This window comes from Lytechinus pictus, chromosome 3 (assembly GCF_037042905.1).
Source record: "Lytechinus pictus isolate F3 Inbred chromosome 3, Lp3.0, whole genome shotgun sequence".
NCBI classification, from domain to species: domain Eukaryota; kingdom Metazoa; phylum Echinodermata; class Echinoidea; order Temnopleuroida; family Toxopneustidae; genus Lytechinus; species Lytechinus pictus.
Window position 1 is genome coordinate 66,140,973 of NC_087247.1, and position 16,876 is coordinate 66,157,848.

Consider the following 16,876-nt stretch of genomic DNA (forward strand, 5'->3'; position numbering starts at 1 on the left):
AGACCAGATCTTTGTATCTTAAATGAACGTAGAAAAAGATTATCAATTTTAGAACTAACCGTCCCTTTCGAACTTGCAATTGACAGAGCGCACCAATACAAAACAGAAGAGTACACTGCCTTGATTACCGACATTGAGAATAATGGCTACCGAGTAGATTTCCTAGCAATTGAAATTGGTTCAAGGGGTTTTCTTTCCAATGAAAACACCCAACGAATCAAATCTTTTCTTTTCTTGAGGCCAGACGTACAAAATATTCTACGATTAGAGATAATTTGAGTAAAATGGTGGTTGTTTCATCTTTCTCAATATATTGTGCAAAGGACGAATCCATCTGGGGCGACTACAATCTTTTGGAGCAATAACTGTCGTTCATTATTTCCGATCTCTCTTACTCTCTCTCTCCCTCTCTCGCCCTCTCCCATCTCTCTCTCTCTCTTTCCTTTTTTCTATACCCCCTCTCTTCTCTCCTCATTCCATCTCCATTCCTATTTCTCTTTCCTTCTTTCCTTTCTATTGCTTGTCCTTTCTTCTCTCTAAGTCTATAATGTACACGTTGAAGTTTAGATATTATATTGACATTGATGACATGATATACAGTTTTTTTATTATCCATAATTTCTTTTTTTATCTTAATAGTAGGCCTATCAGATTTAGTATTGTGGTCGGAATTACTCATGATGTTTGTTTATGCTTATTTGTAAACTTAGTATAAATATGTATGCGTGTGTATGTATTCTCTCTCTTTTTAATATTTACCCTAACTTTTGGCTGTTATCATTTCCCATACTCATTTTAAAGATATTTTATATGTATAAGTTAGGTGCCTGTTACTTACAGTGTACATCGAAATTGTATATTAAGTTTTATTCTACTGCCCTGCATCGACAGTAATGCGTCATGACCTGGGCCTATCTTAATCTCTATTATGTCTTTGTATTTACTTTGTATATGTCTTTCCTTTATTGTGACTTCAATAAAGTGATATCAAATTTAAAATCTATATCTTAAAAGTACATGTATTTGGCACAATAAATAATGGTACGTTTCACATTATTTTTTAATTCAATTCAATTTTTTTTTTCATTTCTTTGTTAATCTGTTCATTGATAAGGTCTGGAATTCTGAATAGACTAATATAGAAAACCTACCTCGTGACAGTAAGTTACAGGTCTGATATGAACTCATAATCATGTTTTCTGACTCCTTCAGGGATTGGTGGTAGTGGCCGGGCAAGCGCAGCTCGTTTAGCATCTTTCATGGCCATGTATGAACTATTCAGTATTGAGATTACTAAGAATTATACACAAGCTGATTGGAGAGATGATATTAGACAGCTGATGAGGAAAGCAGGAGATGAAGGTTGTAATACAGTATTCTTGTTTGGGGATCATCAAATCAAGGTTTGTTGATATTGGTTGTTTCATATAACTACAAGCACGTATATACTTTGCAAGCAGTGGTATATTTATCCTCTCTTTGGTGATGAGATACTTGCACACTAGTGCATCTAATTTGTTATGAACCTAGGTCCTCACTTCTTAGTCGACAGAGGACTGTTTCAAAAAAAAAATTGTCGGCTCTGACAAGTTTCCTTTGTCTTGCAGTTACCACAGTAACAATTAGACTCAGCCAATCAAAAACTAGGAAATTGTCAAACGACAGATGTTGATTAGATACTTCTGTTTGCCTCTTTAATATTTGTGTTTTTGATTCGTTGGTGGTTAATATTTACATAATCTTTTGAACAGTTATTAAACAATAAATGCTTATTTTTTTCAGTACATTCAAGTTGCTTATTCATCTATTTTGTTAATATCTAAATGTTTTTATTAAAAAAATATTTGTTTGAAGATTTAGACACATGGAAAAAATAGTACTATTTAGTGAATTATGAGATAAGTCTAACCAATCCTGTTTTTCACAAAACTTAAAAAGCAGAACACACTGACTAAGAAAATCTGTTTTATTTACAAGTTTTGGTTCATTTTATTTCTGTTACATTTGTATTATTAGGAAGAGTCATTTCTGGAAGATATCAACATGATCCTTAATACTGGTGATATACCAAACTTGTTTGAGAATGAAGAACGCCTTGAGATTATTGAGAAGGTGGGTAGTGTGTGAAGTATAGGTAAATAGAGTTTGCAGAGTGAATTACAAAGAAAGAAAAGGGAACAAAAATCAATAGTGATTTTCAAAATATAAAATTTGAGATTATATTGTAGAATTCTAATGTTCTGGGTTAAATATTTTCATTTCTAAACATGTTGTTTATGTTAAAAAATGTATTTTACCTTGGTGAAATCTTCAGAAGTATGAGAATGGGGTTATGATGAAAACCTTGCCTTATCAGTAGACATACAAATTCAACAATATTTTTTCAGTGTTTTGAAAGGTACACAGCCTTCAAAATCCAACCACCTTGTAATTCACATGACTTCATGCTTATGAGCTTGTTTATTTTCTTCAGCATGAAATTGAGAATGAATCAATGTAATATATGTATGTCATGGTATTGGTGCAAACCATATGTGGAAAGTGTTGACAAGATATTGGTTTATTGATGCAGATGCAACAAGTGTGTGTAGCAGAGAACATTCAGATTGAGATGACACCACTCAACATGTATAACAAGTTTATAGAGAGAATCAGACGTAACCTTCATGTAGTCCTTGCATTCAGTCCTATTGGTGATGCATTTAGGAACAGGCTTAGGATGTTCCCTTCTCTTATCAACTGCTGCACTATTGACTGGTTCAAGGTATGTTGTATGGACAATTGATGGCCTTTTTGTCTCACCTGCATAGCAGAGTGAGACTATAGGCGCCGCTTTTCCGATGGCGGCGGTGTCAACACCAAAACTTAACCGAAGGTTAAGTTTTTGAAATGAAAGCATAACTTAAAAAAGTATATGGACCAAGTTCATGAAACTTGGCCATAAGGTTGATCAAGTATTACTAAACATCCTGCTTGAGTTTCACATCACATGACCAAGGTCAAAGGTCATTTAGGGTCAATGAACTTTGGCCAAATTCTGTTGAATTACCATCATAACTTTGAATGTTATGGACCAAGTTCATGAAACTTGGCCATAAGGTTGATCAAGTATTACTAAACATCCTGCTTGAGTTTCACATCACATGACCAAGGTCAAAGGTCATTTAGGGTCAATGAACTTTGGCCAAATTCTGTTGAATTACCATCATAACTTTGAATGTTTTTTGATCTGATTCATGAAACTTGGACATAAGAGTAATCAAGTATCACTGAACATCCTGTGCAAGTATCAGGTCACATGATTAAGGTCAAAGGTAATTTAGGGTCAATGAACTCATTTACCATCATAACTTTGAAAGTTTATTGGTGAAGTTCATAAAACTTGGACATAAGAGTAATCAAGTATCACTAAACATCCTGTGCGCATTTCAGGTCACATGACTAAGGTCAAAGGACAATGAACTTTGGCCATGTTGGGGGTATTTGTTGAATTACCATCATATCTCTGTACATTTAAGTGTATTGGTCTAATTCATAAAACTTGAACATACATGTAAGAGTAACCTGAACATCTTGTGTGAGTTTCAGGTCACATGACCAAGGTCAAAGGTCAATGGACTTTGGCCATGTTGGGGGTATTTGTTGAATTACCATCATAACTCTGTAAGTATATTGGTCTAGTTCATAAAACTTGGACATACGAGTCATCAAGTATCACTGAACATCCTGTGCAAGTATCAGGTCACATGATTAAGGTCAAAGGTAATTTAGGGTCAATGAACTCATTTACCATCATAACTTTGAAAGTTTATTGGTGAAGTTCATAAAACTTGGACATAAGAGTAATCAAGTATCACTAAACATCCTGTGCGCATTTCAGGTCACATGACTAAGGTCAAAGGACAATGAACTTTGGCCATGTTGGGGGTATTTGTTGAATTACCATCATATCTCTGTACATTTAAGTGTATTGGTCTAATTCATAAAACTTGAACATACATGTAAGAGTAACCTGAACATCTTGTGTGAGTTTCAGGTCACATGACCAAGGTCAAAGGTCAATGGACTTTGGCCATGTTGGGGGTATTTGTTGAATTACCATCATAACTCTGTAAGTATATTGGTCTAGTTCATAAAACTTGGACATACGAGTCATCAAGTATCATTGAACATCTCATGCAAGTTTCAGGTCACATGACCAAAGTCAAAGGTCATTTAAGGTCATTGAACTTTGGCCATTTTAGAGGTAATTATTAGATTGCTGTCATAACTTTAAAAGTTTATAGATATAGAATATAAAATGTGGATATAGGGGTAATCAAGTATCACTGACAAGTTTTAGGTCACATGATCAAGGTCAAATGTCAATGAACGTAGTATTGTATCATTATATGAATGGTGTTTTTGTGAATAATTATTTTATAGTAGTTTTCAAAGTCAGCACTGCTGCTATATTAAATCGCGTGATGCAGGTGAGACCACCAGAGGCATTCCACTTAACTTTATGTGTCATTGGATGTAAGCTACGTAATGTACAGAAAATAGTATGTAAAATTATTTTATATCTTGTATGTTCTGGATGTGTCTAAATACATTTGCTGTAAATTTGAAAGGAAGTAGCAATTTTGTTTGATCAATGTTGTCTCCTTGATTCAGCTTTGAAAAATGATATTAAAGCAAATTATCATTAGATTTAATTAGCTTTACTTTAAACATAATTGGTCTGACATTACTTTTTTGGTTTATTAACTCAAGTGTTGGCTTGTTAAAAAATCTACAATTTTGAAACTTGTGTGAATGTATTAAATGTACTTACGATGAGGCTATGTGTAAGATGAAATTTGGATTGCTTTAAGAGCACTCTGATTGTTTTTATTCCTTTGCAGGCTTGGCCAGAGGATGCTCTTGAGATGGTAGCTCATAAATTCCTCGATGATGTTGAGATGTCAGATGAGATTAGAGCTGAGACTGTTGTCATGTGTAAACACTTCCATGAAACCGTCAGAGCTATGTCAGATAGGTATATTCCTTATCAGTCTATATTGTCACTTTGTTTTGAGATTTTGATAGAAATATCATTAAAATATATGTAAAGGCAGTCGTTGCCCATTTAAGTGTTTCTAACTTTGATTTTACAATCTGTGCCAGAATATATATCTTGTGTGAAGATTGTAGTATTGAGCAATACAAGTTAGTTTTAATTAGTTTGATAGATGTGTGTATTTTTTTTGTTTTGTGTATAAAGGTTAATTTCAAATTAGTTTTGATTTATTTGATAAATGTGTATAAAATGATTGCTTTGTTTATAAACATTTTATTTAAAGGTAGTTTTGTTAAGTTAAATTATTTTAATAGGTGTGTATAAAATACTTTTTTCGTTAATAGGTTTTTCACCATACTCAGGAGAGCAAACTATGTGACACCAACTTCATATCTAGAGCTCATCAAGACATTCAAGACTCTTCTTAATCGCAAGAGAATGGAGATCTTGACTCTTAAAAACAGATATATAGTGGGGCTAGAGAAACTTGGTTTTGCTGCTTCTCAGGTAAGTATAGAATTACCAGTCTTTCTGGTAAACTTTTCTTGAATAAAGCCTAACAATCACAACATGATCATGACTCTGTACTTGAGCTCGTTGTGTGCACATATGATCCATGTTATATCAGGGAAGTTTTGAATTAATGCACAGATTGAAGGTTTGAGCCCTGAGGAGCATTTCATGAAAGGACTCGTTGGACCTTTCATTTGACCAGTCCTGTTTTATCTGACAGTAACCATAGTAACAGTGCTTCTCAGCCAATCAAAATCAAGTATATTTGTCAGATATAGCAATTTGTTGAAATTCTCAGCTGTCATGTCTTTTGGATGGTGACATCAAAGGTTGCCCCAGACTTAAATTGATACACAGCTGTAAAAAAAAAAAAAAAAAAAAACCTCAATTGCACATATATATACCATAGTGTACATAAAAAACATACATTCATCAGTCAGAGCACAGATTTTACTCTGGATATAATTTTCAAGTTAAACTTTCACCTTGTTTAAATCTTGTACCTTGAATAATTATTTTGTTCAATGAATATTTCCAATAGGTACATGTAGATGAGTTTTTCTTTGTAAATGTTGCAGTTAATTTATTTCTCATTTCTTATTACAGATATCTGTGATGCAAGAAGAGTTAACAGCCTTACAACCAATGCTAATTGAGAACAGTAAAGAGACTGATAAATTAATTGCGATAGTACAAAAAGAGACTCAAGAGGTTGATGCTAAGAGACAGATCGTTGCTGCTGATGAAGCCGTCGCAAATGCTGCTGCAAAAGAAGCTCAGGCAATTAAGGTCAGTTCAGTCTAAATACTTATATATATTTGTTTTTATTTTACTTCTAAATGAACTTAAAAGAATATGTACACTTATTTTTGTATGTTGCTCACACAGCTTTTCAATTGTACAGTCTTGGGTGAAGAAGTTTGTAGATAGATAGTCCTGAAAAATACTGATTATGTTTGTCTTCCAGTAAAATATCTGCAAAGAACAGTCTTCTAGATACTAGCTGTTCTCTTACTTCCATGAAGCTACAAAAATTTGCTGGTGTTATACATGATTAAGTTTTATCTACCTGTATCAAAGATTCTTTTTTTATTTTATTGTTGTGCATCTGTAGGAGGACTGTGAAGCTAATCTAGCAGTTGCCATGCCAGCATTGAATGCTGCTGTGAAAGCATTAGATACTCTCAAACAACAGGATATTACCATTGTGAAAACAATGACAAACCCCCCTGCTGGAGTCCGACTGGTGATGGAAGCAGTCTGCATCATGAAGGTTAGATATACAAGACAATATTGGTGATGACTATGATAGTGGTGATGGAGGTGGTGGTTTTGTTGCGGTAATGGTGGTGATGTTGAAGTTGTGGTGTTGGTGGTGGTTATGGTAGTGGTAGTGATGATGATTAGAGTGGTAGTGGTTTGGTTTATGCAGCACAATGATGCAGGTACGCACATGCAGTGTAGGTGCAGGCCATGGTACTCGCGTTCATTGAATTTGGGATCTATTTGTCTGCTGGCTCTCTTGCTCCAACGTGCAGTAGGGTTCTATTGCATGGCTTTCATGTGATGGCGTGCTACAGCTGATTCCTCTACATGTCATGTGACGCGCATTCATCCAATCAGCTGTCAAGGATCTACTGTATGTATGTGTTGTATACAAGTTGTTATACCCCCAATGATAGATAATGATAGATAAGTTAATATGACTTGACAATCTCTTTCGTTGTGCAGGGGATAAAAGGAGAAAGAAAAACTAATGATCAAGGAAAGCCGTTTGATGACTACTGGCCTGCTGCTAAAAGAGTTAGTATTCATACCAACATAAGTCATACATTTAACTTTACTTTAAATTGTATATATAAGTGTGTAAGAAAAAGTGCAGATATGAAGAATAATGTAAAAAGAGAATGATGAAATGTTACATTTATCCACACTATTGACATAGCTTGAAAAAGATAAATCATTTGTATTGAGGTCACATTTTGAAAACTATTAAGATTTGCCTTCTACTGTTGAATACTGTTGTTCATTTATTTATTCAAAATGAAGAAAAGGCAAACAGAGTTCTTGTGTTTACAGTTATGTGCCATTTTAAAATGACCCATTGTAAATTCATGTTAAATAACTAATTTTGTTTTAAAAAACAATCACCTGTATAAATTGATATTTATTACACAATAAATCAATTTATCATTGCAGATGCTTGGGGATATGAAATTTCTAGAGTCTCTCAAAGAGTATGACAAGGACAACATCCCTTCTGCTATCACTAAGAAGATCCGAGATCAATATATAAACAACCCAGATTTTGATCCATCTGTAGTCAAGAAGGTTTCCTCAGCATGTGAAGGACTGTGTAGTTGGGTTAGAGCTGTGGAGGTCTATGATAGAGTAGCCAAGGTAATCATATCATCTACAACTATCTAGTTTAGCTTATTTTATCTGTACAATTAAACCTACTGTAGCAATACATTTTCTGTAGACTACCTCTCTGCAAAGGACAGGTGGCCTTTGAATATCCCTTTACTATGACTTTAATTGTATATTGAGCTTTAGAGGTCTATGATAGAGTAGCTAAGGTAATCCTACTGCCTAATTTGATCACGCTGTGACATATCATCTACAGTGGTCTGGTTAAGCTCTCTTTGATAGTGTAGTCAAACTTAGACAATTGTAAAAATCATATTGTACTCTGATTGGTAAAAATTAGGTCACACAACATTAAGTGAATTATACTGTAGCATCCAATGTAATTTAGCTATATTCACTGGAGTGCAGGGAGAGTGCACTTAGTTCAGTGCATTACCTACATGTATACTCAAAATAATGTCAGCCTACAATGCAAGTAGCAGATGTGGCAGGGTGCAATTCAATTCATGTTTGTGCTTAATGTGAGATTATGCCAAATCTGTATATAGGGGAAAGCTTGCTCCTTTGTTTATTACTGTACATTAAAGTTTTGGGTCACTCATTAGTAGGTATAGTAAAATGGGGGGGGGGGGTTATATAAAACAAACAATGCACACTCTTTTGTTTATTTTTGGGACCGGTCTTTGCCCTAATTGCCATCCAGATAGACTACTGCTGAGTTTCCCATTTTGTAAGAGATGATATCACAATGTTGTTTTATAATGTGACAGGTGGTTGCACCCAAGAGAGCTCGTCTTCAGGATGCAGAATCCAAGTTAGAGGAACAACAAGGTCATCTCAATGAGAAAAGAGGTGTCTTAAAAGAGATCATGGGCAAACTACAAGATCTCAATGACCAACTAGCTAGGAAAGAAGGAGAGAAGAAGGTAAACAATAGGCTGCTGTAGCTACTGCAATATAGTGCAAATCACATAATGATGAAACCTATGTGTCTGTTTAAAAAAAATACTTTGTAGTCATTATCCTTTCTTTAGCTCAGAAGCCCGAAGAACTTGGTACAATTTAATTAATAAGTCATATCAGGTACCAAGCTTCTGCACATGGGTTCAGTTTGGTAAATGTTTGTAGTTTAGTATCTTGAATAGTTTACTTTGTTATGATTTATTATTCTTTGTATTGGTTGTATATTGCACAGCCTCTCTGAAAACCAGTCATTGGCTGTTCAAGGGCTATTTTACTGTGTTTGAATAAAATAAATCAGATCAAATAGTTCAATCCATTGGCTCATGTAGATTACAAGGCTTGCCCGAGGGGGATAAATTTGGTACAATTTTAGATAACAACATCAATTTTTGTTTATTTCTGTTGCAAGAATCAATCAATTTGTGATTAATTACAAGAATTATGATTGATTTGGGGGCTTAAAATGGACTTGCAATTGACTGCGAGTTTCTCACAAAACCCTGTAAGATCGACTGAAATGACGGGCAGCAGCTATGGCAAGCCATTCATGCCATTTTATGCTCGCATTATTTTTTTCAAATGTTTACATGATAGATACAAATCTGCAGGTTTTGCCTTGAATATTTCTTGTGTCTTATCAAGCTTTTCTTTGATTGTATTATAAAGGATCTTGAGGATAATATTGAGTTGACGAAGTTGAAATTGATCCGAGCTGAGAAATTAATTGCTGGATTAGGAGGAGAGAAAGATAGATGGTTACAGGTAAGATAAGAAGGATTACTATTGTCTGTATATTTCCATGGAATCTCAGCTTTTGGTATTTAATTTTCAAATTGTAGTTTAAAGTGCCAATGCTAATTGTTTTGAAATGTGACTTTGGTGTTATGTCATAAAATATAGTATGCAATGTATATAAAATGGATATAAAACATTGTAATTTGTACTATAGCAATTTTGTATTTATATACTGTTTTCATTTAAAATAAAAATGGGGAAAATACTAACTTTTAGAAGATTGTCATATCATTTCTCTTATGCATTGTTTGATTAACGTATCTGACATATCAATTTGTATTCCCTTGGCAGTTGACAGAAGAACTAAGTGAGACATATATCAACATTGTTGGTGATGTATTATTATCTGCTGGTGTAGTAGCTTACCTTGGACCATTTACATTATCATTTAGACAGGTAAGAGAATCGTCATAGCAACTCATTTCTTCCTTCAGATATTTTTCTTTCAAACCTAGATGCATTTAGCAATATAAATTCAAATATAAACACTTATTTGAATTTCAGGTCAATAGTTTATAGGTTCTAGGTTTAAGAAAAAATAACCAGCAACATGAAAATTTGTAAAAGCATTTGTTTTGTTGAGTAAAATAATTTGAAAATATTTGAGGGCTACAGTCTTTCTGACAATTTTAGTTGAATGGTTTAATGATAAGAAGATATTTTGATTGTACATTGATAAAAAGCAGATTGATATTCCAATTTCAAAATTATGTATTATCGTTTGAATTTGATTACAGGAATGTCTAAAGGACTGGTATGATATGTGTGTTGAGAAGGATATCCCTGTATCCAGTGTATTCTCTCTGTCAGCTACTCTCGGTGATCCAGTCAAAGTTAGAGATTGGCAGTTAGCAGGATTACCAGTCGATAAGTAAGTTAGAATTAAAGTATATATAGAAGAGGACTGTTTGGTGATGGGGTAATAAAGATGGAAATTGAAGTGCAAGAAAGAGAAAGATGAGAGTGAGAAGTATCTAACATGATATAAGGTGAAGTGGTTAAAAGGACTGTAAACCAGATGTGAAATTATTATTTTTTTGCTCATGTATATTTTGATATTGATTCCTCCAGCTTCTCAACCGACAATGCTTTGATAGTGACCAATGCTAACAGATGGCCACTCATGATTGATCCTCAAGGTCAAGCTAATAAATGGATTAAGAACATGGAGAAACCTAACAAACTACAGGTCATCAAACTATCTGACCCTACTTACACAAGGACGTTAGAGAATTGCATGCAGGTCAGTTACACTTTTTCTTATCTGATGACAAGAGTGAAGGGGCAGGGTAGGGGGAATAGGACGAGATGGAGGAGAAAGAAGAAATATTGATTGAAGTCTACAAAACAAATATTATACAATTACTCGAATATACATGTCTCTAGATTATTTTTATAAAGGGGCTTTGAACGTACTTAAGAATAATATAATTTGAGATGAAACTTAGTGTTAAGAAGTTTGATGGAAGTGAAAAACATACTTTGTATATTCATGTCATACAAACATGTAAAAAAAAACCTAACCTGTTTTGACTCGTGCCCAGTTTTCATTCTAATGTTGCTTGATTATTATGTGTCACAGTTTGGTCAGCCATGTTTGCTGGAGAATGTTGGTGAAGAATTAGACCCAGTTCTGGAACCACTTTTGTTGAAACAAACTTTCAAACAGGTGAGTATTGCATGTGAACTCTATCATCCTTCCTTGATTTTTTTCTTTGATTAGAAATGTTTTTCTCATGTTTTAAAATTTTCCTTATATTGAGTACATGTCTTGGTGTACATGTATATACAACTGTATCAATGTTGAAAGATGTTTTAAGCATTATTAATTACATATGACTAATTAATTTAGTGCATATTGAGTTTCATGATTTCTTCTCCCATTTGTACAGAATGGTTTGGACTACATTCGTCTTGGTGATAATGTGGTTGAGTTTAGTCGAGATTTCAAGTTCTACATCACAACAAGGTTACGTAATCCACACTATCTACCAGAAGTCTCTGTCAAGGTATTACTAAACATATTAACCTCACTTTTATCCAATGTTAATTTCTTTTTTTTATATTATAGTTTATAATGTCTGTATGCATTGCTGTATATTAGTTCATATTTTACTTTGAATCCAAGCTGTCAGAAAGAAATTACATAAAATCTACAATATTTTGCCTTTTGAATTTATGTATTTTCAAATAAATGATATATCATGCATCTCACTTCATGTGACTATTGGTAACCTCATCTCCTTGCATTTTGGTTTATATACGATTAGATCTATGGCTCATTCTCTTTCTTTTTACATCCTTGTAGCCGAGTTTAATAATTGTGGTTGTGACTGATCATAACCAAAGAAAGTAATACATGTACATGGTAGGGATTAATTTTTAACCCCTTTTCTAATTTCCCATTTACAGGTGACATTATTGAACTTCATGATCACACCCCTTGGCTTAGAAGATCAGCTTTTGGGTTTAGTTGCAGCCAAAGAGAAGCCAGATTTGGAAGAGAAGAAAAATCAGCTTATTATTGAGAGTGCTAAGAACAAGAAACAACTCAAAGAGATTGAAGACAAGATCCTTGAGGTTTGCTCTCAATAATATCTTAGGAATATCTTGATTTCTAGTTGATTTTCTTATTACAATATATCCATGTTCTAAGACAAGAAATATGTGCATTTTCTTTTGTTATATGAAAGTGGCATCCATTTGTATAACTTATGAATTATATGATGTTATATATTTTTAATTTAAGAGTTTTCCCATGTAATATTTAGATGTCAATTATATAACCGAATTAACCAATGTTTATAACCATGGATTCCTGCATTTATCTTGTATTTTTTTATACATAATAATTGGTATAATGTTTTATTATTTTATTTCCATTCACCTTTTCCCATCAGGTCTTATCTTCATCTCAAGGGAACATCTTAGAAGATGAAACAGCCATTGAGATTCTGTCATCATCAAAGGTGCTATCTAAAGAGATCTCAGAGAAACAAGAGATTGCTAGCAAGACAGAGACTGAGATTGATGAAACAAGAGATGGATATAAACCTGTAAGAATCACTCAATATATTTCAACAAGGCTTACTGTGGAATTATAAAAAAGTAGGCTACTCAGTGATAATTAACAATACAGATGAACAACTTTTCACAAAGTCCTAGTTATAAATGTGTATGTGCTTTATTTGCTATAATCTCTGTTCAAAATGAAATTTTGAATAGGTTCTTGTAGACATTCAGAAAACATATAATGAAAAGGGTATCTGTATTTTCAATGATTATTGCTTTACTGGTGTTTAAATCAATGAAACTGAATTGGACTCACTCTTGGAAATCTGTTTTATATATCAGTTCTGTATTTTAGGTATGATTACATCATCACCAGCCTTTTTATATTGATAAGATTTTCCTCTTTCTTTCTTTCGTTGCTACTTTCCTAGGTTGCCAAGCATTCATCAATCCTCTTCTTCACAATATCTGACCTTGCCAACATTGAGCCAATGTATCAGTATTCATTAGCTTGGTTCATCAACCTTTATCTACAGGTGACATAGTCATTTATACCATTTAGTATTCAAAATATTTCAATATTTCATAACATACAGCCATTGAATTTATTGTGTAATCTGTTATCTCTTATAAAGCTATGACAAGGCAAGAGATTTGTATAAGTCTGACAAATAAGCATACATGGTTATTGTTATGGTGTTAAAATCATCTTCATTTCTTTTTTTGAATAGAACATTATTATATTTTCTTCATTTATAAACTGTTCATCATATCATATGAATATGTTTATCTTAAAAGCATAAATGTTTTGAATGAGTTTACTATCTGTAATTCTTCTTCACCTTTTATAATGCTACTCAGTCAGTCTATGACACAAAAGGAATGAGTCCAGAAATGCTAGCAGAGATCCCAGTAAGTTTGTGTGTCATGTAATAAGGTGAAGGGCAGGAACCCTCATTGATTAATATGCTACATGTTATAAGGCTTGACCCTAAATAGACTGCTATTTCAACACCTAAGAAGACGAGGGGGGGGGGGCGCTGATTCAGCCCCCTAACAATCCTGGCCGTCGATCGCGTGATCGCAATGAAAATTGGCACGGGCGTTACCCATGGCATAATCTACAAAACTGTAATATCAAATTCTGCAAAAAATCTCAATGCCAATTAATTATGCTAATTTATGCGTAAAATCAAAAGTTTGCTCTAAGTAACTACATAATGTCCCTAAAATGCTAATTTTTGGTTCGTACTCTTTATAGGGATCTGATCAAATGTACTTTGGAATATTTTTAACATCACTTATTTTCTTTCATATTTTATTGTTTTCTAAAATTCTGATGTAGTTCTTTGTTTTTTTTTTACTTTTTGCTTTTATTGTTTTTTCCTTTTTGAAAAGATGAAATTAATTTATTTTAATCAGTAAAAAGAAAAATACTGATGCATTTATGAATTTTGGCTAAAAACACTTTGCATTGGATTTGTACATAAATTCAAATTTTTGAGCAATTTGGGGTTTGCATGCATTATGAAATGTTGCGTAACTTCGGAACTGTGTACCCGGGGTCGCAATTTTGGTCTCAAAATTTGCGTGAGACTTGAAAGTAAAAGTCAGCAAGTGACATGGGAAAAAAAATTTGCGTGGCAGGTTTATCGTGAAAATGTTGAGGGGGGCTGACAGTCTTATTAGGGTTAATGCGGTGGCAGTCATATTGGGTTTTTAATTTTGTTTGTTGCACTAATCAAATTTTATTTATGGGTCAATATGTATCATTAAAGGACATAAGGGTGAAGGATAATACATGTTATTCTTGTATGATTTTTAACAACATATATATATATATACATGTATATATACATTGCCCTATGCAATATGTTTGAATTCTTTTATACCACATCTGATAAACTGCAGTATGATATTTTTTACGAAGATATATTGGTATAGTTCAGCGTCCAATTGTAAAAACCAGTATTAGAAAAGGGACAACAATTTTAATTTTCTGAGAGATAAATCATTAGGTAACACATGTACATGTATGTATACATGTAGTTTCACAATGTAGTATTTGATTGCTTCTCTTTAGTTTGATTTATTCACCAAATTTTTTGCAGAGTGATGAAGTATAAATTGCACAATTCCCTTACTTGTCCCCTTGCATACATACCTTGCAATTTGTATTCTATTCTTGATTACCAATTTAAATGAATGAAAGAAAAGTGAAATTAATGCTACATAACCACTTTTTAAGTTGAAATATATCGTTTGGGTTTGCAATATTCATTAAAGGCATTTTTGTAATTGAATAATATTGTGTGAAACCTTGTTTTAAACCCAGTGTAATGTTGGTGGTATTTGGTGCATTATTACTACTAACCATTCTGTATGATGTGTGTCATAACAAGTACTGTACACCAATCAATCACAAAATCTGAAATAATGTGTATTTTTCTCTACTAAGGAAACGATTTGTTTTGTATGAATGTTGAATACTTACTGGATGAGTTTTGAACATCTCTAAACAATATATGTACTTAATTTCTTACCTATCCAAGGAATATTTGTGGATGGAAAATCTGTTGCATAGTAAAAAAAAAGAAGAAATAACTGATATTTAATTTCTCAGATGTATAAGGTTAAAGTGTTAATGACTTTCCTCAATATGTGAATCAATAAATAAAGATATTTAGTTCTTGTATACATGTACAGTATATAAAGTCTATAATGATAATTGTACTTGCTTATATAGCTCTAAACACTTATTTTATCAGGCCCCTGGGGCCCGTTGCAGAAAGAGTTGCAATCAAACGCAACTCTAAAAATCATGCGCAACCTCATTTTCAACCAATCAACAGCGCGTATTTTGGACTTGCGATTGATTTTTTGACTTGCGTTTAAACGCAACTCTTTCTACAACGGGCCCCTGAAGTCTCTTAGTAATCTACAGTAACGCAGCATAATTACCCTGGCTTTAGCAGAGCAGCTATTATGTGCAATTTATAGTCTACCCTTGTCAGATACTGAATGCTAGAATATCTAATTTATTATTATTATGAATTATTTCTTACAGTCTATCAGTCTGAGTGAGCCATCCAACGATCTTGAGAGGCGTATTAAGAGTCTAAATGATCATTTCACATATAGCATCTATCAGAATGTATGCCGATCATTATTTGAGAAAGATAAACTACTCTTCTCATTCATACTGTGTATTGGTATAGCCAAGGGCAGGTAAGGGTACCACTTACATTAAAGCCAAACTAATGTAGTTTCAACTAAACATGATTTCCTGTATATGAGGAAGTATTAAAGTCCAGTTTATATATGCCACTCTTTCATTGTATAGTAAGATCAGGTGCATGTACCAATTTGTGAAATCAAGAAATGCTGAAAAACATTCGCACTTGAGATCACCAACACAAATATAAGAACATGTTTGACAGTGTTTATTACTTAGCTGGAATGCCATGCTTATTTTGACTATTTTCTTGGATGAAGTTTATGTATGTGAGAAGAAAGAGTTGTGAAGTTCCAAATACCAAAGATGATTGAGTGTATGTTTTTTTAGTAAAAAAAAATTGGTTAAATTTGTTTTCTTCAAATGAGAGTCCTTATCTGATGTTAAAATCTTTGTTTTCAGAGGAGAGATTGATGATAGAGAATGGAGGTTTCTCCTGACTGGTGGTATAGCATTAGAGAATCCATTCCCGAATCCTGCTCCTACCTGGCTTTCAGATAAGTCATGGGCTGAAGTAGTTAGAGTGTCACAGTTGGATGCCTTTGATGATTTCATGCTTAATTTTAGGAGTAATGTAAGTCATATATACTGTAATCATGTTCAATGTGTTTGCATTACTAAAGAAATATGCAATGTATATTAGCTTGGGTAAATATAGTTTTTATCTATGTAACTGTATGTCCTGATAGGCACAAGTAAGAATATTGTATGATCATACATGTATCATCAGTCTCATTGACTTTTTATAGGTCATTCCTATTGAATTCTAAATCAGTTTTGTTCAATTAAATTTCTTTGTTTGTCCAATATTCCCCTTTGTCTAACATGATTATATGAATATGTAAAATATATATATTTTTTTAATGATACAAAAGCCCTGCTAAGTCAGTAACATTTAAAATGATTATTGCAGTTTGATCATTGATTTTCAAGTATAGAAGATGCAA

At 33.2% G+C, this 16,876-nt stretch overlaps 1 protein-coding gene across 20 annotated transcripts in view; it reads left to right on the forward strand.

The window, feature by feature from the left end:
• Nucleotides 1-16,876, forward strand: part of LOC129256800 (dynein axonemal heavy chain 3-like) — a 101,979-nt gene that overhangs the window by 61,114 nt on the left and 23,989 nt on the right. For 13 of the 20 annotated variants that reach the window (XM_064097606.1, XM_054894969.2, XM_054894971.2 and 10 more), the window contains 22 exons: nt 1,213-1,403; nt 2,017-2,112; nt 2,573-2,764; nt 4,887-5,020; nt 5,386-5,548; nt 6,161-6,343; nt 6,669-6,827; nt 7,286-7,357; nt 7,754-7,954; nt 8,695-8,850; nt 9,554-9,649; nt 9,974-10,078; nt 10,420-10,553; nt 10,754-10,925; nt 11,265-11,351; nt 11,575-11,691; nt 12,095-12,262; nt 12,583-12,738; nt 13,126-13,230; nt 13,556-13,606; nt 15,762-15,922; nt 16,332-16,503. In XM_064097606.1, the coding sequence (XP_063953676.1) occupies nt 1,213-1,403; nt 2,017-2,112; nt 2,573-2,764; nt 4,887-5,020; nt 5,386-5,548; nt 6,161-6,343; nt 6,669-6,827; nt 7,286-7,357; nt 7,754-7,954; nt 8,695-8,850; nt 9,554-9,649; nt 9,974-10,078; nt 10,420-10,553; nt 10,754-10,925; nt 11,265-11,351; nt 11,575-11,691; nt 12,095-12,262; nt 12,583-12,738; nt 13,126-13,230; nt 13,556-13,606; nt 15,762-15,922; nt 16,332-16,503 (3,071 nt within the window). The remainder of the gene's footprint in view (nt 1-1,212; nt 1,404-2,016; nt 2,113-2,572; nt 2,765-4,886; nt 5,021-5,385; nt 5,549-6,160; nt 6,344-6,668; nt 6,828-7,285; nt 7,358-7,753; nt 7,955-8,694; nt 8,851-9,553; nt 9,650-9,973; nt 10,079-10,419; nt 10,554-10,753; nt 10,926-11,264; nt 11,352-11,574; nt 11,692-12,094; nt 12,263-12,582; nt 12,739-13,125; nt 13,231-13,555; nt 13,607-15,761; nt 15,923-16,331; nt 16,504-16,876) is intronic. The other 7 variants (XM_054894973.2, XM_064097610.1, XM_064097612.1 and 4 more) reach the window with 1 other exon arrangement.